The sequence below is a fragment of the Rosa rugosa genome, chromosome 2 (assembly GCF_958449725.1).
Source record: "Rosa rugosa chromosome 2, drRosRugo1.1, whole genome shotgun sequence".
NCBI classification, from domain to species: domain Eukaryota; kingdom Viridiplantae; phylum Streptophyta; class Magnoliopsida; order Rosales; family Rosaceae; genus Rosa; species Rosa rugosa.
The window spans coordinates 48,772,724-48,799,096 of NC_084821.1; the positions used below are offsets into that span (position 1 = coordinate 48,772,724).

The following is a 26,373-nucleotide window of genomic DNA, read 5'->3' on the forward strand; positions in this document are numbered from 1 at the left end:
TTGTAAGGTGCTACACTAGGACCAAGAGAAGGGGAAACTGCAGGAAACTAAATGTTGTACGTATAGATGGCCTAAATGCGATTGGTTTTAGAGTTTAAAATTTAAATCACGTTGTTATGAAGGTTGAATGTATAATGAGAGACACTATTAGTTCACCCGATTTGTGTGGTCATCAATCAATGTGGTATATAACATTTTTGATAAGCCAAGGAGGCGTCAATCCATCAAATGTAAATGTAAGTAATAGTATACAATGATCACTGGAATCTCTCGGCTACGACAAAAGAGAGTCATGAATAGAAACTCTAAAGTAAAAACCTTAAAGAATCTAACATATTGTTACAGTAAATTTACTATATACTAAAACAGTGTAGGAGTTACTGTAGCTTATGAACAGTACCTCCCTTAGTAACAGTGTACTGCCCATTTTACCCCTGCTTTTTTCTGGTATTTTTGCATGCATGGTTGCCCCCGAATCCCCGAGACAGGTGTTTTGCAACCTGTTGCGCCGGGTCTGCGTGTTTGCTCTCCAAGAGGACAGTTGTTTCTTTGCATCTTCAAAAGAGCGAAAAAGAGAGCGAGGGCATGCTTCTTTGCTTCGCACGGAGAGAGAGAAAGGGAACGATCAAGTTTTGGTTGGAATTCAAATAGGGAACTGAGCTTCCAAAATCGACGATTCTCGAGCCAATCAATAGTTCGGGTCCGGCGCCGACAATACTTCCAATACTGAGGTAAGCTATTTCAATTTCTTGGTAATTGATTGTTGATTGTTGGGTTCTTCAAAATTGAATCTTTAATTTTCCAATTGGTCTATAAATATTTGATGGTTTCTGAAGTAGTTTGGTGGTGGTCCTCGAGCAGCTCAACCGACAATGACACTAATGACACAAAGAAAGTTGGTGCTGAAGAAGATTTTTACGATTTTCTTAGGTGGCTTGAAAGATATGAAATGGAAGCCCAAGGTGTGGATCCCAAGAGGGGTTGGGGATTTCGTGGTATGCACAAGGTATTTTTACTCAGTTGAATGTTATAGTTTCCATGTGTATGTGGATGCATATGTCTGCAAATACATCCGCATTGTGTCATAACGTGTAAAGATTACTAGCGTTATTTGACCAGAGCTTCCAAACCATGTTTACTCCAACTGAATGTTATAGTTTCCATGTGTATGTGGACATGTCATATATCTCAGTGAGGTTTCTTGACACAAATTGAAAAAAAGAAGCATCTAATTATAGTTTATTTTAATATGGTTCTGCTTAAGCAAACTCAAATTGATCTAAAACTCTTGCTGTGATGTGATGGGTTTTAGGTTTTGATACATACTGGTAGTTCAATCCTTTCTCTAAACCTTCCTTTGGGGACTGCTTCATTCTGTGTTTCATCACTTAAGTTCATAGACTTCTTTATGTTATGAATTGCATGAACTCTGATTCATTGCATTGTAGATCACGATTAATTTGATTCATAATCTGTTTTGAAAATTGTCAGAGTGAGATAAATTGCATCTTTTGGTTCTGTTTTTATTTTTATTTATTTTTATTCAAATTTATTTACAGCATTTTATTTCCACCAGCATGAGAACTGTTGCTCTGAGGTGACGAATTCTGGTAGTTCAATCTTTCTGCAAACCTTCATATGAAGTCTGCTTCATTCTGTGTTTCGTTATTTATATCAGAGTCAGATATATTGCCTCCTTTGGTTACAATTTACGCCTTTAAAATACCAAACTTCATTTCCTGTTTAAATTTCAATGTGAAGATACAGACCCTAATTGTTTATTACTGCTTTACCAGAAGCCATGGCTTTTATTGTCAAGCATTTTGTTTGAAGTTGCAAACTTTGATTTCATGTTCTTACTAGGTTCTTTGAATTTCTGATACTTTCTGTATTTGGATAAGTTTGCTGTAATGGGTTTTCGATTATGGTGCTTCTTCTTTCTAAAACAAAATTCTCTGTCTTATGTGGTATTGTCGATTGCATTCAAAAAGTGATGTATTTGATTGCAGATATACTTAGGATGACGGTACAAATTTTGAGCTGCCAAAGTTTGATAATGAAAATATAATCTTTGAGCTTTTATGGGAGTGTAGGCTACGTGTCTTAAGTGTTTGTGATATATGTACAGAGTTTGCTATTCTGTATCCTTTTGATCATCGAGGAATTGTGATATTTGTATTTGTCCGCACTCTGCAGTACATCAATCCTATTATCAAGAATTCACAACATCGTTTGAATGGGAACTTTTATATGTAATAGAGAGGGTTTTGACTCTTCCATGTTTATATGTGTGACTATGAATGTTCTGTTGCTTTTTCCACCTGTGGTGTGTATACAGTGCAGTCATTCCCTCTCCCATGTTGGTTCATATTTCAAAAAACCTTCTACTTACATACGGTATCGCTAATATAAGTTAAATATTCTTGCTGAGCTGCTGTGTTTTGGAGATCGAGAGTTCTATAAAGATTGCTAGAATGCAAAATCAGTTGACGAGGTAGGTTCTCTGTCCTGTGAAATGCATTAGTAGTTCGTCCTCTTACAGATCTTTGCTGACATGAAATTTCTGACCATTGACTTTTGTTGTACGGCTCTTCTGGCTTCTTGGCTGCATCAGTATTGCTTAGGCCCCATTGATTAGATTACTCAATATCTCTGTTTTTCTTATTCAAATCTTCAAATTTAGATACCACAATATTTTTTTCTTGGTCCCAATTTTCTGTTTCTAATAATATCAGAAGAAAACAAAGACCTTAGATACAGATAAAATATCAAGAAGAAAACAAAAACCTTAGATACAGATAAATCAGATGCAAACTATATATAAACAGTGGTCAATTTCTAATGCCTTCTCCAATAACATTGATTAAGGAGATTAATGCTCTAAAGTCTAAAACATATTTTCTTTTAAGAATTACCTCCTCTTATTTGTATTTCTAAATTAAAGTTCTCATTAGAGAAATGACCAAAATATTACTTCTGCTATTGTGTCTGTTTGATATTAAATAGGGTTGGAAGGAAAGTGCTTCTTATATGTTACTGTTTGATCATATTCAAGATTACATTTCAACGGCAACTTCAGTCACTCTTTTCTTCTCTTACCATCCAATCTTTCAGTGGCAGCCCCCAGATCAACAGCAGATGATGATGATACATCTGAAGAACTTATATATAGTAATACCAGCGTCTGCTAAAAATTTTTACTTTTGAAATATGTAAATATGCAAGTTTGGTTAAAACACCAGCTTTTGTACTATGGAAGGGATAACATTTCTTAGCTTATGATTGTGAATCTATTACGTACAATGGTACAATTTAGAGAGAGAAAAAAAAAAAGAGCTAACCCGCAGCATCGCATGGGGAAAATATTAAGTAAGAACATGTTTTTCGTTTCATATAGACACATCATGGTTATCTTTGTCAACCAAAAACTTAAAACCAAACATAAAGAGGTTAAAGTAGAAAATCCGCCCCGCAGCATCGCGCGGGCTCTCATGCTAGTCTAACATAATGTTACAGTAGAGTTAAGCTGTACAATGATATTTCAATTATTAATAATAATTTCGGGCGTGGGGCTGAGCCTTCCAGTTAGGTTGGGTTCCAAACCTTTAAAAAAAAAAAAAATTAACCAGTAACCTGACGCTAGTAGAGAAGAATTCAAACACGACTTTCCCTAATATATTGAGAACCCAAAAATCTTAGGCCCCCATCCACCTGGGTCCTAAATATGGGACCAAAAGTGAGCGGGCCTAACTAACACAGCCCATCCAAAACCAACGAGCCCTAATGCAGCCTAATGCAGCCTATGACACTAGAAAACATGCCCAAGCCCAGGCCCCTGAAAAAAGTGCTCAGGGCACCCAAACCACCATTCCGGCGCTGCCATGCTGAGCCACGCCACCGTCGGAGTCCACCATCTCAATCAGCATCTGCGACTTTCGTCCTCTCCAGGTAATTGTCGCCACCTAGGACTCGGAGCCACCACCAGCCCACGAAGATCTCTAATCTTGGAACAAAACGAGGAACACGTACCATGAGGCCATACAACCCAAAGCACAATCGCCGCCATCAAACCAGACTGGATCAGACCCAGCCACCACACGCCACTAAACACCATCAAACTCCCAGATCAGAAACCATTCCGACCTCCACCGTCCACAGCTACCAATAGAGGGCATACCCGGTTACCATTGCGACAACTCTACCTTCCCCGTGAAAGAGAATAAGCAGAACTAGGATCCCAAATTCGATCTTCTTCTTTTTTTTTTTTTTTTTCCATAGACCTGCATCGTAGAGAGACCTTGTTTGGAGAAATACCCTCAAACACACGATCTCCCCTCTAGCACGACCATGAAGTTTCAAACGGCAAGCCAATAAGAACAGGATTCCAAACCCACATGTTGAACAAAAGGGAAGCACGACCTCGAGGAGGGCGACAGAAAGGCTTCACGAGGGGAAGAAATCTCATCGGATGCCAAGGATCTCGACGAGCAAAACCCTAGAGATAGGGTTTTCCACCTCTAGCAGAAGAGAAGGAGGAGAGCTCTCATCTCATAGCTAACCTCCAGTTTAAAAGGTCTAGTTAATGTGGTATATAACATGACATTTTCTCACTCGTAATACAAATAGAATATTAAAAGATAATTTAGGCGTGTTATTCTCATGGTCACTAGGGTTTTACCTAGTCTTGTCTTTTTAGAGCAGTGCTCATTGATTTTTGTATGCTCGTTGAAGGTGACTCTCACCTAGGCCATCGCTCCTTCATCGATTTCATTTGCTGGCGAACCTCAACGATCGCGGTCATCACTCCTCATCGTTTGGTGGATTTTGCTCAAGATTGAGTGTGGTTATGGTCCTAGGTTACATTAATTTGGTGGTGGTTGTGTTTTTTGTGCTCCTGTGTTGGGTGGTCCTAGCGATGGATTTGTTGATGGAATCAAAACTAATGCCAAGCTTGACTTTGATTTATTACGGCAAAACTTTAGTGATTTTGGTTAAAAGAGAAATCTAAAAGGTCAACGATTCCAATTGTTACCAACATAATTGAATTTTTACATAGTTGCTTACTTGCTTATCAAATAAAAATGTGAAAAGGTGCGGACTTCCTTATTGGAGAAAGCGCACGGAAAATAATTCACATACGATGAGTACAGAGTTAACTGAAATTGATATGAGAGTAGTAGAAGTTAAGCAATTGTAGGGTGCGGCTATTGCCACTCTATCATTTTCTTGTTCACCCTACTTGCTTATTACATTAAATTTACTTATCTAACTCATTTCTTTTTCCAGAAATATCCTTATATGACATATCCGATTAAAAAAAAATTTAATGAAAATATCTCATTTAATTTGTACCAATAAAAAAACTAAAATTTATTAAATTTTCCTTATAAAATCATAATTTCATTTACTTCCATTTTTAAAATTTTTTTCTTTTAGTTTCAATGTTCGTCTATTTCAATCAAAATATTAGTAAGTTAACAACTATGAGCAATGAAGAAGAGATTGATTTTTTTTTCTTCATGTTTTAAATTTTACTTTCGGTGTTCACAAAGGGGATTGCAAAGATTTTGATGAAGTTAACACTAATAATTTTGTGAATTGAATAGCAAATTAACGATAATGAGGCAACAAAAGACAAAAAAAAAAGAGTAATAAATTCAAATTTGGGTAGAGAATATGAAGATTAATGTTATCCAATAAGAAATTGATTGAGCGGATTACGTCAAGAGGTTGCGATGAGCCAAAAACAAATGTGTCTATAGCAAAGTAAAAATAGAATATTAATTGGTTTGAGATGTGAAGTGAAGAGTATAGCAAACACGTTAAAGAAAAGTAGGTATAATATTTACCCTATACTGTTTGTTTTAGGGTTAGTTCAACTCACCCCTTGATAACCAATCTTACCGTTAATTGATAAATTGACATCACCGCCAGATCAAGCTTATTACACGATCAAAATACAAATTACAGTGCGATTTCTACCACTATAAAAAATATCTTCTCATTGAATGGTAAGATATGACTATTTGTTTTTGGCTAAGATTAATCTGAGACGACCGGATATGACTATTTGTTTTCTACCACTACAAAACACAACCGGCCGGAATCCGAGACGAAGGACCTACTCCGACGACGCCTCTCCCATATCCAATCAATCCCTCATCTAACTGGTTTGCTATACCACTATATAAATTACTTTGCTCTAGACACATTTGTTTTTGGCTAAGATTAATGTTATCCAATGAGAAATTAATTGAGCGGTTCGAGGTGTGGCTGCAGCGTTTCAGATCACGTCAAGAGGTTGCGGTGAGGTTGAGAGGAGGTGATATGAGGGATTGATTGGATCTGGGAAAGGCGTCATCAGAGTCGATCCTTCACGGGGTCTTCGTCTCGGATTCCGGCCGGTTTTGTTTTGTTGCATAATCGGACATAGGTGTTAGCTATTCGGTGCTTGACAGCAGAGGATTCTCGACGGTTGATGATGTGGAAAGGAAGGCCGCCGAAAATCATGTCGGCGGTGGAGACGAAGTGGCAAAAGAGACTATGGGCTTCTGCTAGTTTTGGTTTGACTTGGGCTTGGGCCTGTGGGCTTGACCCTAAGTTTGGGTTGTTTGGGCTTGCTCTTTGGGCTGTCAAGGAGGGTGTCTTGCCACCCTCATTTATCACTTAGTGGTAAAGGTGGGCCTGGCCTAAGAGATGGACTTTCTTGGGCAGTTGGATCGATATGTGGTCCATAACCAATCACTCTCGGATCAAGACTGCTACGGGAGTTGGTAATTATCTGGAATAAGATTGGTGATTTTCAAGCAGCATATAGATAAGGAGTTGCTCCTATTTGTTTGCTAAGAAGTTGCTTTCTATTGGTATAGCAATTGCGCACCTGGCCAATAGGGATGTTAGTCAATGATTTTTCCTTAGAAGACACGAAGTTGGTCTTTGTACAATAAGCTCGCTACTATATCAAGCTCAAAATAGACTTATAATGAGTTTGCATTTACTTGATAGAGTTCGGGATTTGTCCGCTTCCTATTCAAGTACATGGTAGACTCTAGCCCATACCAATGGCTATTGAATCTAATGCAATCAATACCCTTTTCAAAAAAAAAAAAAAAAAAAAAAGACAAAAAAAATAGTAATAAATTCAAATTTGGTAGAGAATATGAAGATTAATGTAAATTCAAATTTCCGAAACCCTAAGGCCTCTCTCTGTAGGTTTTTCTCTCTCACCTCGAGAAACCCTAAGGCCCCCGCTGTTCGAATTCTTGTTCTCGTCCGGCGGCGACAGGATGTTGGGCTGGCCTCTGGCCTCCCGTCGTCATGGGGTTGCTGCCGAACGGGAGAACTACTGCCCATGGTAACTTCGTCGGAGGAATGCACTCTAGCTTTTCAGTTGGTTCGGCTGGGATGGTTCCGATGGTGGTGGTCGGGCTGTACGGGTCGATATTATGATCCCCACTGATGGGTTTCCTGGATCGCAGGCGTCAGGGATCTCGATCGATGGCGGTGGGGTTTTGGGCAACCTGGATCGGGGATGGTTTTGGTCCGTAGTGATGCAGGTCGTGGCGGCGTGGCTTGGGCGACGTGGAGATGCAGGTCGTTGCGGTTTGGAAAGCCAAGAGGATGGCGTGGCGGTGCAAAGCGTAGAGACGTGGATCGGGCGACGTGGGTCAGACGGATCTTGCCGGACGGTGCTGTACGACGGGGGGATGGGAGGAGCAGGTTGACTGGCCCGAACCAGTTTGATGGGCCTGGGGCGAATTTCCTTGAGGACTACCATGTTGGGCTGCAAATTGTTGGGATGGGTTTTCTCCCCTAGTTCAAGGTTTATTTGGGCTAGGGTTTAGGGCCTAGGCCCAACCCTATGTTTTTTTAGTTTTATCTAAATTACAATAATTCATTGTATTAGGAAACAAAGCATCGATGTGCACTCTATGTCTCTTTAGCGTCTCTGGAGTAGTACCGAAGGAGGATATCTGCTATCTCTACGATCTGAAATGTATAATGAGTGGGTCTATTTCTACGTACCATTGTCGGTACTACTACTACCTTCTTGTCTGTCGATGTCTTTAAATGACAGCGGAAGGGTATGTAACGGCCTATTCTGGCTTGTGATGAATATACTATTACGCCCCGTGGGCTTGATTCAAAATATATATATATATATATATATATATATATATATATATATATATATATATATATATATGAAGATTAATGTTATTCAATGAGAAATTAATTAGTCTTTGTATTTAATTAATTGGTTATGTATTTTTTTATTTATCGAAATTGGTTATGTAATTAGTTTTCCTTACATATTTGGATTTTAGAAAATGGTGCGGCTATTGCTACCCTACCATTTTCTTTGTTCACCTTACTTGCTCTTTACACCTTACATTTTAATTTCAATTATTATATTTACTTATCTAACCCATTTCTCTTTCCAAAAATATCCTTATATGACATATCCAATTAAAGGATATTTTTAACAAAAATCTCTCATTTAATTCATACCAATAAAAAACTAAAATATATTAAAATTTCCTAATAAAATCATAATATGATTTACTTCCATTTTTTTAATTTTTTTTTTCCAGTTTCAATGTTCATCTATTTTAATTCATGTTAAAAGATTAGTAAGTTAACAACTATGAGAAATGAAGAAGAGATTTTTTTTTTTTTTTGTGTTTTACAAAGGATATTGCAAATATGATGAAGTTAACACTAATAGTTTTGTAATATGAATCACGAATTAAGATGAGGATGCAACAAAAAGATTTAAAAATAATAAATTCAAATTTGGGTGGAGAAGATGAAGATTAATGTTGTCCAATGAAAAATTAAGTAGTTTTTTGTATTTAATTGGTTATGTATTTAGTTTTTACAGATTTGGATTTTAGAAAATTAGTGTACTTATTAGTCATTTTGCACTTGAGTAATACAGTCTTTCAATAATTCAAATGCTTGTAGGGTGAACTAAGAAATGGTATGGTAGCAATAACCGCACCCTTTAGAAAATTAGTGTACTTGTTAGTCATTTTGCAATTGGGTAATATAGTCTTTCAATAATTCAAATACTTGTAGGGTGAACTAAGAAAATAGTAGGGTTGCAATAGCTGAACCCTTTCTCTTTTTATACTTTTTTTTACTTTTTTTTTCTTTTTTTCTTTTAGTTATGAGAAGACAATAGAGTATTAAGAGAGTAACTAAATATATTAGGATCCACTCTTTTAGGGTAAGATACAAAGAGTCACAACCTAAGTAATTTCACATAATATCTAATAGTCAAATACATACAATGCGGATAACCTGAAATTATACAATAAAAAATATGAACTCAAGGCCCGATCTAACTATTCCCGGTTCACTCAATAAGAGTCTCCGAGTTTTTAGGCCCTTATATATATATATATATATATATATATATATATATATATATATATATATATATATATATATATATATATATCAGTCCGGCTACACTAAGGATGTCCTTAGTTTTTCTTAGGTACGAATTTCCGGTTTTCACCCACTTTCCGATCAAATTTTTACATCTTAACCGTTCAGTTTTTAGGTCCTAATGTATAGATCACCTCTGCAAAATTTCAGCCAAATTGGTGATCATTAAGGCATCCAAAACTGCAAATTACAACAATGTAAACGAACGGTTCCGGTTCGACAGATTCGGTTCGTTCGTGTAAATTGCAGTTTTGGACGCCTTAACGATCACCAAATTGGCTGAAATTTTGCAGAGGTGATCCATACATTAGGACCTAAAAACTGAACGGTTAAGATGTGAAAATGTGATCGGAAAGTGGGTGAAAACAGTAAATCCGTTCCATAAGAAAAACTAAGGACATCCTTACCTGAGAAAAATCCTATATATATATATATATATATATATATATATATATCAGTGTTCTAAAACTCGGCCGCCCAGGCAGCCTAGGCGCTGGGCGGCGGCTCTCCGACTCGAGTAATGGAAAATCGGAGCTATTGGGCGGGCTGGAGTTAGGCGGCCGCCTAGGCAGTTTTAGGCGGGTCTAGGCGGATCTGGGCGGACTTAAGAGGGCTAGGCGGATCTGGGCGGATTGGGTTTAGAAATTGCAATTTTTTTCCACAATCACGAATTCGATCTTCTCTATTCTCAATGAGATTAGATTGTACTCAAGTGGATGAGATTCGCTTTCAAATTTCTAACCCAGAGAGTGAAATCGTGAGAGAGAGAGAGAGAGATTCATGATTTCGATCCAGCTATTGGAGAATGGAGATAGAGAGGGAGAAGCCTTCGAGGTCAACCTGGCAGCTTTTATGAGGAAGGCAGCGCAAAGGAGGCTCGAGGGCTTGTTAAGGAAGGTGGCAAGGGCCGACGAAGGGGGAAGTCAAAACTGTGGTCCGGCGGAAAAACGGAGTGGAGGAGAGCAGGAGGAAGAGAGAGAACCTTGTTTCGTTTTTTGGTGTTTCACGTTTTCTCTTTTCGACTTGGTCTTCCACTCTGCCCTAGGTTCCCCTCTTTAATTCATTGATTATGTTTGAATCATCACTGGAAACTTGGAATAAAATATAGTTTTTATAGGATATCTTATTATTCTTTTATTATAACTTATAATAAGTCTTCATATATTCATTTAAAGTTTATATATACTCTTATATATATTTTTATATGATATAAAAATAAATTAAAAATTAAAAACTGCCTAGGCGCCGCCTAGACGCCTGGGCGCTAGTCCCTTGGCCACCGCCCGACTAGCGCCTAGCGATTTTTAGAACCTTGATATATTTATATATATATATATATATATAATTTGAGTTGTTCCCCGGCCTTGAATTCCATTTAAAGTTAAGCCCGAATAAGACCGAAGATGACACATGTTCTCTCACTATAAGTTTTCTGGTATAAATATAAATTCATGTAGAACCCCCACGTGCTGCATTCGAATACTAAGCTGGTTTAGTATTATTTACTAAATTATAAACGTGGCTAGGGAAGGGGTTGCAATGCCCTGTTGGTCGTCCGGGCCCCCAGCGGATTAATTTCTAGGCCTAGAAAGCCTTTGGAATACCGCGAACAATCCAAAATGAGGGTATTAAAAAAAACTATTAGGATCACGACTCCATTTTAGATTGCCAAAAGGGTTCCCAGGTATAACCTTTGGAATTTGAGCTCAACCCATTTGATTCAAAAAGCCTTGGCATAGTTGACGGAAACACAAATTAAGGGCATAACCGTAGAAATCACTATTATCAACCCCGATGTTTAAGCACCATGTGTAGGTTTCTTCGAGGATGAAGATCCCAATCTCAAATCCATCAAACAATGGCTAGCTTGACCATACCATATTTGCACAATCATCATATGGATACTCCAACCTCAAACACCATGTAAAGTTACCGACCACTTTCTTGTATAGAAAACAGACGTCTACTTCTGTTGTAAGGGTAAGCCTAAATCGGCACAGCTTCTAGATAACACTAGATACTAGTTACTACTATGTCATTCCTGATGATGTAGAGCGTTTGGCTGAAAGGATTAAAGAGCAGATTGATTTAGCAAAGGGTAAAACAGGAACACTATAGATTTAGCGTTCGATGTCAGAATGCTAATTATTATACATTTTCCAGAAGGAAACTATGCCAGGAGTCAAACACATGGCTTTGCCACGATGTATGGGCTTTTTCGGGTTTCTGAGATCGTTTCGGGCCTCAAAACTGCATTTTTACTAGTTTTACAATATTTTAGGTTTTCTAGTTAGTTTTGGATTTGTTTTGATTTAATTTGTGGGCTTTTAGGCTTGATTGTTAACTACTCTATGATTTGTTTTGGACTAAATTCTGCTTACTACCCTGTACTTTCAAGGGTTAATCAGTTCAGTCCCTGCATTTCTAATTTAATCAGAAAAGTCCTTGCACTCTCCAATTTCATCAAATTGATCCAATTAGTCACCACTCCGTCAATTTTCGGGGAAAATTTCTAAACTTCCCATCTGCATTCACAACACTAACGCGTCGGCGGACTGCCTAGCGATGGGTAGTTTGGGAATTTTCCCTGTGAGAAGGTGCCATGTCAGCATTTTAACAGCGAAAATTGACGGAATAGTGACAGATTGGATCGATTTGATGAAATTGGAGAGTGCAAAGACTTTTCTGATTAAATTAGAAGTGCAGAGACTGAACTGATGAACCCTTGAAAGTACAAGGTAGTAAGCATAATTTAATCCATTTGTTTTCTAGTATTAGATAACCTTTTTTTTTTAAATAAGGGCTGGTGCAGTTGCCCTCAAGCCTTCATTAATGAAACTGCTGAATACAAAGGGGGGGGGGGACGTAAAGCCTAAACCCCAAACAATTAGTAACGAGAGAGTATCCCGAATAATAACAGAAACTCCCACTAATCCTATGTATTCAAACACACACCAACTAGCAAGGGTTGACATACCAGATAACTGGACAACTCCATTTGCTTCACAATTGTGACATATCGGAAAGATAAAGCTCATATAAAGCCATAAAACAATAAAATCTGCTTTCCCACTATGCTGTCGACCAGAACTTCTGACGACACTTTGTTTCATCTTGCCACTAGGAGATTGCACCCATTTGATAAAGACTTGCCTCCTCTCTAGGGCTGACAAGGCACTGAGAGTGCACACCCAGGCAAAAAGCCCAACCCGCCCTACTGGTATAGAGTAGGGATTTATTACAAACACAAAGCAGTAAAAACAAGCACAACATAAGTAAATAAAACATATAACATAAATAGAACAGATAGCCCAGGCCGGGCCCAAAAAGAGGGCCCAAGCCCAAGCAACCATCCAGGGAAGAGGAAGATAGCAAGTCTGGCCCAAAACCACCCCAGCCACAGCCGACGGTCCGTCCACAGCACCGCGCCTCCCCCATCGCCGGACCGCCATCATCGATCCGCCAAGGAGAAGTGCAGTCGTCGTTGCCGTCGCATCATTGAGAAGCGACATCGTGAGCAGCCATATCCAATATGTTCCATAAGAACCGATCCAGATCTGATCGATCCGATCAGCCCCCAGTCGCGTTCCCACGAACTCGTCTTTGCCCGACCTCCACCAAAGCCGCGATCCAAACCGCCGACCTGGCCAACGAGGATCGGACCAAAACCAACCAACTGCCGCGATCTCCTCCTCCCTCACCTCACAGACTTCCACTGCGATCTCCCCTGATCGAGGAATCCGGCCTCACACAGACTCACACGGAGTCAACAATAGCCCGTCCGACGACGGCGACGAGGCTCGCCGTCGGACAGGGATGAACCACTACTTGTTTCTCACAGGCGTCTAGAAGACAATAATAATATACCTTAAACGACTGTAGACTGTTATCTTTCATATTATTATCAATAAAAATTGAGAGATTTTTCAAATTCTCTGGTAAACTCCAGATTTATCTTTTTTAGAATTTATAGTTTGTAAACTCCGACTACTTCGGCTGCGTCACCTAACCCATATTATCATTGACATGGGAACCACACTGAACCGTCGACATAAAGTACTGTCCCTAATTGCTAAAATTGTTGTAATAAAGTTTCTTACTATTTAAATGTTATTCTGATATATTATCTTTTGTTATTATTTTAGTTGATCAAATGGGAGTGCTCTTAAATAATAGTATCTTCACATTCTGCTAAGGTTTCCTAGCGGCTTCTTGAATAATTGTCTTCCTCCTCCTTTGGGGCACTCTTGCGTTGCCAATCATGATATCTATCTCTAGGTGTTTCATGTTTGGTTTAACCAGTCGCTCTACCTCATCCAATCATCTATTATGCTTAGCATTTTAGAAACCTAACATGTTCAGGAACGTCTTTTAAATGATTTTTTTTTAAATGTAAACAAAAACGGGAAAACGAGATTATATTTTTCAAATTTAAAAATGTGTTAGGTAGATAATTACAAAAAAAAAAAAAAAATTCTCTATATGTTGTAGAGAAACTGAAATTGAGAGGAATTTGTTGTGCATTCTCATTGATAATAGGGGCCTCTTTATATAGAGGATTACAATGCATAGAATCTCAATCGTACAAGGAAAGTAATCGTACATTGAATAGGAATCTAGATCCTTCTAATTTAACCCTATTACCACTAGGTCAAGTAACCTAGAGTTTGGGCCAAACACAAATAGAGATATCCTTAAACACTCCCCCTTGTGTTGTCCAAACGCGGTGCTTCTCTCGTTGCCTCGTTAAAAACCTTGCCGAGTAACAAAAACCCAATGGGACAAAAATAACCTCGGTCGAAGGGGAAAAAGAGCACAACACACCCTTCACGTTTCGAGACAATACATGTAGACATCTCCCCCTGATGTCTGCATCTCCCCCTGATGACTACGGTCATGGGAGTTTGGATAACTTCCGCAAATGATGCTACCAACATGTTTCTCGAAAGTGGAATTTAGGCAATGACTTAGTGAGCAAGTCTGCCACACTGTCCTCAGATTGAACCTAGTTCACTTTGATCTTGAGGAGAGTCTGTTGTTGCTGATTAAGCTTGGTGTTGTCGCTTTGATGTAGCCTTGCTTCATTTGTTCAAAACAAGCTGCATTATCCTAAATGCTCGTAGGCTCATCTATGGTAGACTTCAAATCACAATTGTTCGAACATGCGTAATTATGGATCCAATCCATATACATTCACGAATCTCTTCGTGAAGAGCAATGATCTCTGCATTGTTCGAAGATATAGCGACTAGGGTCTATTTCTGTAGACCTCCAAGTTATCACGGTCTTTACCCATGGTGAACACTTAACCAGTTTGGGAAGACTTTTGTGTGGGTCAGAGAGATACCCAACATCAGCAAAACCTTCCAAAACACATGTTGTTTTGGGATGGGGATAGAGGACGCAGGCCAGTGTTGGCGGCGTTCCTGGTGTGTGATGGGACTGAATCCATCATCTCTCTGTAGGGATAGAACAAGCTCATATCAATCGTACATCTTAAGTACTGAAAGATATCTTTTACACCAATCCAATGGCGTCGCGTTGGCGCAGAGCTATACCTTAGCTAACAAGTTCATGACAAATGAGATGTCCGGTCTTGTGCATTGAGCTAAGTACAATAATGCGTCTATTGTACTTAACTAGGGCATTTCTGCCCCTAGCGCATCTTCGTCATCATTCTTCGAACGAAGAGGATCCTTTTCATGATCAAGATTACGGACGATCATGGGGGTGCTTGAAGGTTTGACCTTGTCAAAATGCCTAAGCATCTATCAACACGATGCCCAAGTTCCAAACTGAGACATAATCGTGTTCTCCCATAATCATTCATCTCAAAATCGGATTTCAAGTGTTCAGCGGTTTTCCTTAACTCTTTAAGGGCTTCCAATGAAGATCATGTCCAACATGAACCGCGATAGAATCCGAAACTTGTTATGGAAACGCGTGGGCATATCCCTTCCCAATCAAGTAGTCACTTTAGTGCGCGTTTCAACCTCTTTGTAAACGCGCTTCGTGGTCTAGAGCCACTTGACTTGGGTAAATGAAGTTCACCATGAACCTTCATGTATATTCCGTATCTAGATCCCCATAGAGATACGTAGTGACCACATTTGTAAGCTGCATGTTCAGTTATTCGGAAACTACCAAACTGACAAGGTAGTGGAGTGCAATGACATCCATTACGAGAGAATATGTCTCATCGTAGTCGATTCCAGGGCGTTTTGTGAGAAGCCTTGCTCCATAAGGCGAGATTGCCATCTCTTTTTCTCATCACGCTTTCTAACGAAGACCCATTAGTCAATAGGTTTTATGTTAGGAGGTGTTGGCATCACTAGCTCAGAAAACCTTCCTCTTCGTTAGAGAATCCATCTTAACCTGGATCGCATCTTTCCATTTAGGCCAAATCTCTCTACGTTGGCATTCATTCATCAACGGAGCGTGGTTCGATATCATCGGACTCAACAAACTCATGCGCAACGAAATGCGTGACTTCATCATCAATTATGATGGAGTTTTTATCCCACGTCTCATGTACACTAGTGTAATTTTCATAGAGCTCTATATTCTCAGGAATAGGTTCTGACGTTGAGGCGTCCCCCACCAATAACCATAACCTGGAAGATTCTCATGAGACGGATTTTGAGTGTCGATGATCAAAGGGTTGGAATATGCCAAAGTATCATTCGAACTCACGGGCCTCCCACGCATCCTAGCTGGGGCCATGACCTATAACGCCAGAGTACCACTCTCTTTGGCATTGGCGCCATGCCTACCTCTGTGTAGGGTGGCGCTACGTCCTCTCGTAGGGACTTCCATTCTTGCGGGCATGTTTGCAGCATATTTGTGTGATCTCGTCACTTTAGTAGGGATCGAGATGAGACATAGTGGGGACAGGCCACGACAATTCCTGTCGTTCCTGCTGAACATTCGTGTTCTTATCTCCCCCTAACGACCGGAAGACTGTCTCATCAAAGTGACATCTGCACATCTAGCGATAAGGAGATCGCCATGCAAGGGCATTAAGTGGCGAACGATTGTTGGAGTCTCAAATCCAACTGAGTTGCTCATTCGTCTATAAGGACCCATTATAGAGCGCTGTGGCGGCGTAATTGGCACATAAATGGCACACTCAAATATGCGTAAGTACGATATTTGTACCCAGTCACTAGCTGTAACGCAGAGGTAGATTGAGTGGCAGTGGGTCGTAGACGAATTAGCATAGCTGCATGCGATATTGCATCACCCCAAGCGGATATAAGGAGGTTGGTGCGCATTACTAACGTCCGGACTACCATCGTAGTCATTTCCGTGAGACCATTTGGGTGTGCTCATGGGAATATGATGTCCAACATCAGTCCCAAATGCAATAACTATCGAAAGTCTTCGATGTAAACTCACTAGCATAGTCAAATCCAATTGACTGAATAGGATGATTCGGGGAGTGAGCCCGTTGTCATATGATGTGTGCTAGGAGTGTTGCATAAGCAGCATTACATGTGGACAATGGCACAACACGTGACCAGCGTGTTTGCATATCAACCAACATCATGAGATATTTAAACGTCCGCAAGTTGGTGGAATCAGTCCACAGAATCCCTACGGATTCTATGTAAGAACATAATGAGTATTTTCATATCCTTTGCATAGGACGGTCTCAGTCCTAATTTTCCTAAGGAAGTGGCTTTGTAAAATGAGCAAGAGGCCTTAGAAGCAACCAATGAGAGTTTTGGTTGGGCCTGAGCGTTTGAGACGCATATTGAAGCAAAGTTTGTGACTACACCACCCATCATGGTGTCATGACCATGGAAATTGGCATCCCTGGCGTTATAACCATGGGGATTGACATCCATGGCGTCATGGCCATGGGTAGCGCCATATATGGCGTTGTCACAAGGGACTTGGGCGGCCATATGGCGCCCCAAGACAGCTGCAGCGCCAGATGCTGCAATTGTTGCGGTCTTGCTAAGTCCAGGAACCAATTTTTGATTCTTGCTTCATTTCGCTCGAGGGTGTCCATGTGAAGTCTTTAGTAGACGGATCATCATATCATGACCAGGGTGACTTATCCTGTCGAGACAAAGCCAATATGTGTCTGAATCCAAGAGATCTTCTCTCATAACTTTATTGGATTTAATAGCTCGAATAGTGACATAGAGTCCACTAGAGAGACACATAAACTTCTCTAAGATGCGCCTTTATTTGCAATCATTAGAGGTATTGCAAAGGAACTCATTTTTGTTCTCCTCATGCATTTCTGCATGGAATCCGTTGGCTATTCATAGGGTGTGATTTGCCCTAGGAGCGTAGAGAGTTTTGTGAGAATAATCAAGGTGCCATTTGGCAAGGGGAACTTGGGCTATTCCATGTCCTTGAATTAATACTGATGGCCCAGCCATCGTAGTCACAAAGTAACATACTCATGAATCAAAATGGAGTCATAATGAAGAGAACTCGAAATTTTATTCATAAGCCAACGGAGTACATCATTATCTCTTAACCATTAGGAAAATCTAATCCAAATGCTAGCTAATGCAAAACAATGGTAGTCGTCTAACTTCTTTCGGTAATTCCAACGCAAATATGACCAGGTGAGTAGAGAGATGTCGGTGGAGCACAGCTCGCTTAATTACCACTTATCTCAAAACCTTCCTAGACATCACATTTACATTGAGTACGCCTACTTTGAAGAAAGACTAAACCATAGGCATCTACTACAAGAATAATATGGCAATTGCCTACATCTCTTGGAAAATAAAGACTTAAACAGAATTGGCGATCTATTGATCCCAGCCAGATTTGTAGTCTTTAACCCTTCACTCTAGATCATCTTCTTGATCTTCTTGTTCCACATAGTGAGCTTCTCTTGCTTCACAATATGTTTTGTAGGCGGTGACAAGTTCTGCACGAGCTCTACAAATGTGTGCCCAATGATCAGACACTCCACATCGAGAACATACATCTCTTTGAGGCGCTTTGAAAGCGTCATTTAGATGGCTCTTAGTGTTGGTGCCGCCACCAACATGGCCAGAGGCGTTGCCTCCCTCTCTCTTTCCACGTTGACCTCTTCGGTTCCGTGTTCGCTTATTTTGGCGATTACCTTCCCAAGTAGAGCGATTATATGGACCAGAAAGTCCATAAGTATCCCTAAGGTTAGGGTTTCGCTCTTGGCGCCTTCTCTTAGGGGCACGACTATAATTGGATTCCGGAATATGCTCTATTTCCACGGATCTCGAATTATAGTTCTCCACAAGGATGTTGTCATGCTTTTCAGCGACATTCATAGCTCCAATGAGCTCATGAAACCTTGTGATTCGTCTTGCAGTAACATCGATTCGATAGTTCTTAGCAACCATCAATGCAGAGACGGGGAAAGTAGAGAGAGTCTTCTCAATCAACATCGCATTTGTGATCTCTTTACCACAGAATTCCATTAAGGATTTAATGCGAAGTACTTCCGAGTTGTAGTTAAGAACTGACTTGAAATCACAGAAGCGGAGGCTATGCCATCTCACTTCTAGGTCAGGAAGCAGGGAGTCACGGACATTGCCAAATCTTTCTTCGAGTGAGGCCCACAGCTTTCTGGGGTCTTCTTCATTCATACACTCGTACTGGAGCAAATCATCCATATGACGAGTCATTAGGATGATGACTTTCGCCTGATTTGCCTCTAAGGCTGCTCTATTTGCTTCCAAAGCTTGAGCTTGCTCAACAGTTAGCACGTCCTGGCTAGGCTCGAGAATCGTATCCAGGATTCCATTGGCCTTGAGATGCTGGCGGACATCACGAACCCACCTGTGATATTCAGAGCCAGTTGTTCCCAATGGAGCAAAGTCCAATTTGTTCAGGTTACTCATCCTGAAAGAGAACAAGAAATTAGGGTTAGTTTCGGAGCGTGAAAGGCTACCACGAAAACATATAAAATTTCTGAGCGCAGTCGCTTCCAAGAAATTAGGAATTTCCGAGCGTAGTCAAGAAATTAGGAATTTCCGAGCGTAGTCGCTTCCAAGAAATTAGGAATTTCCGAGCGTAGTCGCTTCCAAAAAATTCGATTCTAAGAGGGGTTGGATTAGATCGAAACAATGATGTATGTGGTCGATCGTTTTTCTTCTCAACAAACTCTAAGTTTGGAGGACTCTACAAGCTCCAAGCTTGGAGTGAGCACGAACCCCCACAGTTCGGCTATTGGTCTCCCCTATGAAGAAGACAGGGGGGTAGAAGAAGGGAGGTTGAAAGTCCCCGAGAAAAGAAGAGAAATTGAATTTAAAAACTCTAAAAAACGGGAACGTTTAGTAAAAAATACCTCGAAATAAGTCGCCGGAAAAAGATTGACCAGCGTTGACCGGTCGTTGACCGGAGGGTTGACCGAGGTGCTGACGTGGCGGCCGGTTGCTGACGTGGCACTCTGACGCTGACGTGGGCTGCTGACTGGACGCTTGCGTGAGCGCTGACGTCAGTGGGCTGAGAGGTTGGGCTTCAGGTCTTCTGGACCGAGCTGTCTTCTCCTGCTGTTGGGCCGAGCTGAGTTCTGGGCCTAGGGTTGATCAGATATGGGCTCGGTTGACTGAAGCAGAGGCAGATGATGCAGGCAGCGGTTCGGTGGTTCAGTTGCTTCAGGCGGCTGGTTCGGGCGGTTGCAGGCCGGTTCCGGTGGTGAATTTTCGGCTCCGGTGATCTGGGGTCAGGCTACAGCTTCTGGTGGAGTATGGAGGCAGTCGGCTGTGAGGAAGACTTCGAACCGGGCAGAGAGGTTTTCGGTATTTCCGGGGGCCGGTTCGGGTATTTTCCGACCGATTCTGGGGGCAGCGCTGCAGGTTCTGGGCTTCTGGAGGTAAGATCTTCAAGGTGGGCGGCAGAGGTTTCTGGGATTTGAAGGCTACGAATATTAGGTTTCAGGGTTAGGGCTTCGTGCTGATAACGTGTTGTAGAGAAACTAAAATTGAGAGGAATTTGCTGTGCATTCTCATTGATAATAGGGGCCTCTTTATATAGAGGATTACAATGCATAGAATCTCAATCGTACAAGGAAAGTAATCGTACATTGAATAGGAATCTAGATCCTTCTAATTTAACCCTATTACCACTAGGTCAAGTAACCTAGAGTTTGGGCCAAACACAAATAGAGATATCCTTAAACACTATATTATTTTAAGTTGTGAAAAGGAATAAGTGAAATTGTCGAGTTGTTGTTTTCAGTTACTTCGTGTAAAAATTAAAAATATTTTCTAGTTTCTTTTCCCACATTTTGAAATATATGGTCATTTTCACTCTACGTATTTTTATGTTTATAATGAAAGTAGAAATGTGGTCATTTACAAAAATAAAAAATAAAAAATAAAAATAAAAATACTGGAAACCGAACGCCAAATTTTCCGTCGGTCACTGATATAAGAGCATTTGTTTCGAGTTCTGGTTTCGGTGTCTCGCTCCATCCCACATCGATGTCCCTCTATAACCAAAAGAACACCTCAAGATCACAGTACTAGCCCATGGATTGGTTTCACACTAAAATGACATCTGAAGTGGCTAGGAAATGAGCCCATATAGCCCAAGAAGCTATCACGCACAATTCTCCACAAAGACTGAAACTTTAGAAAAGAGAGTATGTGACAGAGACACCTGTGGTCCTCTGAACCCTCCAAATTGGAACTGAACCGAAACTTTGACACACACTATCAATTCCATGCGCTTTTCTTCACTTTGTCTGGAGCCAGACACCAACCCCAAAACAAGCCCAATTCGAATACTTTTATGCCCCTATGATTCACTGAATGCCATTGTACGGCATTACAATAATCACCAACAATCAACGACCCAAGAATGTAGGAACCTTAATTTGCACAAATCCCCAGTTGGGCGTCTCAAAACGATTGTCGTGGTCTTTTTGTCTTGCAACTGGTAGTTTTCCATCTGGGTTTTTTTTTTTTTTTTCTCAAGTTGCTGAAATTGGAGTATGGAGGACGATAAGTACGCTAAGGAGTTGGACGTGGCCGTTAGAGTGGTGCACATGGCTTGTGCTCTGTGTCAGAGAGTTCAAGAGGGTTTGGTTTCAGCTAGCACTGACCAGGTGAAGTCCAAAGACGATGATTCCCCTGTAACAATTGCAGGTTGGTACTTTGAAAGTTTTGAATTTAATCTTTGTTCTTGATTATGTTTATGGAATTTTGCTTTTACATATTGGGGTGTGTGTGTTCTAAATGTAGTTTTTTGGGTTTTTGAAATTGAAAGAAATTGATTTGGAAGTGCTCTGTGTTTTGGTGGTGACTAAGTGAAGGATACAAAGAATACTATTTAGTGAATGTATTGTGAACTTGAGTGAAGGAAAGCTGAACTTGTTTATGAGTTATGATTCTTATGACTAAAGTAGTGATGCAGCTTTCTAGCTTTGTTGGTTTTCGATTGAATATTTCTGCTTGGATTTTCATTATTTTTGGCACACTTATGCAATGTAGTGCCTTTTTAAGGTTAGATGTAATATGATTTATGGATCAGTCAATGCTCTTTGTGGCGACTCAGGGTTGTGATGCTCATATCTGTCGTTTGGTGCCATATTGTTAGGTCAATGAAACCATGGGATGTGAACAATACAAACCTCTAAGTGCATTTTAATTGTAGGTTTTCCTCTAACAGTATGGAGTAGTTTTCTCTTAGGCTGCAAGTAGAATCTTTTTATTCATGTTCTGTGTATAAGAGGAACTGAGTAGTAGGTGAACACTGTTGAGAAAGAGTTTGATGGTATGTGATCCTTATGAAATGATTTTGCGGGCTAATACTTAATACATTGAGCTTGAATCTGCTCATTACGCATGAAAAAGTTCGTTGAGATTCATATTTAAGAAATATGCAGGCACTATTTGTAAGAGCATTATGTAAAGACCCAAATTTTGTCACTTCGTAGAAATGCAGAGACATACTATCTTGTGGCTTTGTGTTTTGTGTTAAATTTGAATAGTGTTGTTTCATTGTTAGAAGAAGGGGTGAATTCCTTTTCTTTTCTGATTACTTTGAATTCTTCAAGTATGAAATCGTGCAGCAATAGCTAAATATCCCATCAGTTCTAGAAGGCCTGGATGATAGTCCTAACAGTCGCCCAAACTAAGAGAAGAAATAAGTTTGCAGATGCTTAAAGGATAGACTTTATTTCTAGATGAGTATAATGCACCTTTGATTTTATATTTTAGAAACAAGGACTTTCTAAACCTGAATCCCTGGTCGTATTTACTATGGATTTGACTAATTTCATCGGGATTGTGCATTAACAGATTGGAGTGTCCAAGCCACTGTTAGCTGGATACTATCTGAATTCTTTGGGAGTCAAAATGTATCCATTATTGCTGAAGAAGATGTACAAACTCTCTCTGAGGCTGACTCAGTAGGTTTGCTGCAAGCTGTTGTGAATACTGTGAATGAATGCTTAGCTGGAGCACCTAAGTATGGTCTTGAAGGTCCATCAAAAGCCCTCACGACATCTCAAATTCTTGAGGCTATCAGCCGATGCAACTCAGTAGGAGGCCCCAAAGGAAGGCACTGGGTACTTGATCCTGTTGATGGAACATTAGGGTTTGTGCGTGGGGATCAATATGCTGTAGCTCTAGCCTTGATTGAGGATGGAAAAGCTGTTATTGGGGTACTAGGGTGCCCTAATTACCCAATGAAAAAGGAATTGCTCAATTATCATTATCAGTACCATGAAGCCATGTCAAAGTCGTCTCCACCTTCTCCTGATATATGGGAAAGAGGTTGTGTGATGTATGCGAGAAAAGACAGTGGGGAGGCATGGATGCAGCCACCCATCCATGGAGATAAGAAGTTTGAGTGGCCAAATTCTGCTAAACTTATTCGGGTTTCTTCCATCGATGACCCAGCACTGGCTACTAGTTGTGAACCTGTGGAGAAAGCAAATTCAAACCACTCCTTCACAGAAGAGCTTGCTCACAGCGTAGGGCTAAGGTAAATTTTTTCACATATAAGTTTCTATACATGTGAACAATTTTCAGACTATAATGAATGAGGACTTTGGAAGGAGCATTAATTAGAAGTGAACTGAAAAAAGAAGAAGAATAACATGAGGTACTAATTAGAAGGAGCACTTTTATTGTAAGTTTCCTACTTACTATGATCATACAAGAGGTATAAAAGTATGTTTTTCTAGTTTGAGGCATTTCTTTCTAAATACACAAAATACTGTTTAATGGTATGAACTCGGTTTATCACATGTATGGCAGAGATTGTTGATCTTTTTGTTGACTTATTTTCCTTAATCAGATATAAGGGAATAGGATCTTGACAGCATGTGTCATTTCCTGTAGTTTAGAATCGTTCATAATCACCTTGTTTTTCTTTGAGGCAATTTCCTTGTAATGTGATTTCTTTTAGTAGATCACTATGCTATCTAAAACAAATTGAGACTACTCAAAACAACCTAGCTTTACTTCCCTCTTGTGATTTTTATTTGTTCTTTAATGATTGAGTTTCTTGTTTTTTGTTTGGTTGCATTATAATATGAATCTCAAACTCAACCTTGTTTGCCATTTTTACTCGTGTGGGAAGATTTTGGCATCTAGTTTTACTGGTTTTCTAAATTGGTACTTTTGTTTCATATGAGATGGTAGAAAGAAGCCCATGCGTGTCTATAGCATGGTGAAATATGCAGCCATAGCTCGGGGAGATGCTGAGCTCTTCATGAAGTTTGCAAGGACAGGGTACAAGGAGAAGATATGGGATCATGCTGCAGGTGTTGTCATTGTAGAAGAGGCTGGGGGTGTGGTCACTGATGCGGGAGGGCGGCCCCTGGACTTTTCAAAGGGACCATACTTAGAAGGCCTTGATAGAGGAATAATTGTTTGTTCTGGGGCCACACTGCATGAGAAAATCATTGATGCTGTTTATGCCAGCTGGGACTCTTCTAATTTATGAGGCTTTCTGTACCGTGCCGATAGATTGTTGTGGTGGTAAATTTGCATATTTGGTGAGGTAAATATCTGGCATTGCTTTTTGCAACAGAACTTTAAATTAGTTATATATCACTGAATCAATTTCTTTGAGATGAGCTAGTTGTCCTAGACTCCGATATGACTTGATGTGTATGAGTTCTCACTTTCAGTTGGTCTAGAGCTTTATTTCAGTTATAGCACCATTGTTATTTACCGCCTTTGGTTCATGGATGGAACAAACTAAATTTTGTTAAAATCTCTCTTTGCATTCCTTACAAGTTGTAGCTGGGAGTTTGTTAAACTCATGAGAAGTGAGAACTCCTGCTTGTTTATATCAAAGTTATTTTGGTGGAATCTTGTCAAATAGGTTCATTTTTCATATTGTTATCATCTCTGATATATTCCAACACCCTCTTTCTTAATAGCATATAGTGTCAGAAACAGTTGAAATGCTGTTTGACAAGGCTGACTTCAATAAGTATGTGTAAACACTGAAACTCAGAAATGCAATTGCTGGATATTCACAAATTTTTTTGATGTAAATTCAAGTATTAAGGATATCTGGATTTGTATCAAAATCTGCTTAAGGTTGAACGTGGTAAACTTGGTTGCATGCGCGCGCACACACACACGCTCTCTAATCTGCTTGCTTGTATGCATCCTTTACTGAAAGGCCAAGGGAAATTTATGTCTCTTTATGATATTTCAGGGCAAACGAATTGCTGAGAAGGATTCTTGACGGTGCACACCTGCATTTTTGAATTTGATAGTATTTGATAAATATCATGAGGTGTCTGGTAGGATTAACTCTGGTCTGAGAAAACATGCTAATGCGAGGGTCAAGTTTACAGGGGAGTGTATGGTTTCCAATGTGCTCTAATTCAAGAAAATGGCACCATTGTAATTCTTCTCGATATTTATCAGTGAAATCTGCAACTGAAAATTTTGCAATGAACTTGCATTCTGGATTGCTGCACCCAGTTGATGGCTTCTAAAGGTGGTATGAGTAATGACTTTCTTGTTCTGATAGTTATGAGTTATGACAGAAAAGCATTTGAGTTCATCTTTCTTGGGCTAATCGCCTTTACTAATTCGGCCTAAATATGGGCTTTGTCTCACCCAATGGAATAGAGGATAGTTATGACAAACAGAGAAGTTTTTAGGTCTCTAGCCCTTGTGTAGTTTACTTCTTGGGCCTTTTTCTTTTATCTATGTATTTTTCTTCGTACGAAAAGACTCAGAGGTTTGCTTTTCATAAAACATGTTTGAACGAGATATTATTAAAGGATGAGGCAAGTAAATAATATCTTCAAGGATTTCTTAATTTTCAATGGGGAAGCAAATACACCTTAATGGGGACTTTTGGGGCTATTTTCAATCCTGCCCTCTTCCACATACTAAAACAAAAAATTGAGGAGTGATTTTCGTGGGCCAAAACAATTTTTTTTTTTTTAACTGTAACTAATTGAGCAACATATGAAGAACTACTTGGTGGTTACCTAGGTTTGTCATCACAGCCTATCATTTTTTTTGCAAGACCCATCTATTTATTGCAATTATCCAGTAGTCCTACCATGTCTGCTTAATCCGGGATAATCTGATTGATTCATGTCTTGATAGTGATTCGTTCATTTTTTTTTTGTCTCCAGTATGCATGTATCAGCGTCTTAGAGGTCGGGACTACGGATACGTAATAGTCCTGTACCACACAAAAATCACTCGTAGAAGAGTTAAGGAAAGATCAAGATCTTTGGCTCAATTTATTTTATTTCTGTTCCAAGATTTCAATTTTTGTTTGTAGCATTGTGCTATGAAAAGTTTGTGTAGGTAAAATTGCTTAATTTTTTTTTTTTTTTTTTTTTTACCATTTTCTTTGAGGTGGGTCATTATGCATTATTTCCTTTTTCTGAGATGAAATCATTGAACGTATTTACGTGTCTCACTGAAATTTCAGTTGTATAGCTTAAACTTACCGAAAAATAATAAT

General features: G+C 39.7%; 1 protein-coding gene and 1 long non-coding RNA gene across 2 annotated transcripts; both read left to right on the forward strand.

Moving 5' to 3' along the window:
• The first annotated feature begins 384 nt into the window (after positions 1-384).
• LOC133728093 (uncharacterized) lies at positions 385-4,570 on the forward strand. The gene is made up of 3 exons (XR_009855611.1): positions 385-731; positions 837-1,006; positions 2,010-4,570. It is a non-coding gene; the product is annotated as an uncharacterized LOC133728093 (long non-coding RNA).
• Positions 4,571-21,072: 16,502 nt separating this feature from the next.
• LOC133727771 (PAP-specific phosphatase HAL2-like) lies at positions 21,073-25,337 on the forward strand. Its single transcript, XM_062155173.1, has 4 exons — positions 21,073-21,560; positions 22,716-23,403; positions 24,066-24,426; positions 25,096-25,337. The coding sequence occupies exons 1-3, from the start codon at positions 21,407-21,409 to the stop codon at positions 24,367-24,369; spliced, it is 1,146 nt and encodes a 381-aa protein (XP_062011157.1). The 5' UTR covers positions 21,073-21,406; the 3' UTR covers positions 24,370-24,426; positions 25,096-25,337.
• The last annotated feature ends 1,036 nt before the right edge of the window (positions 25,338-26,373 follow it).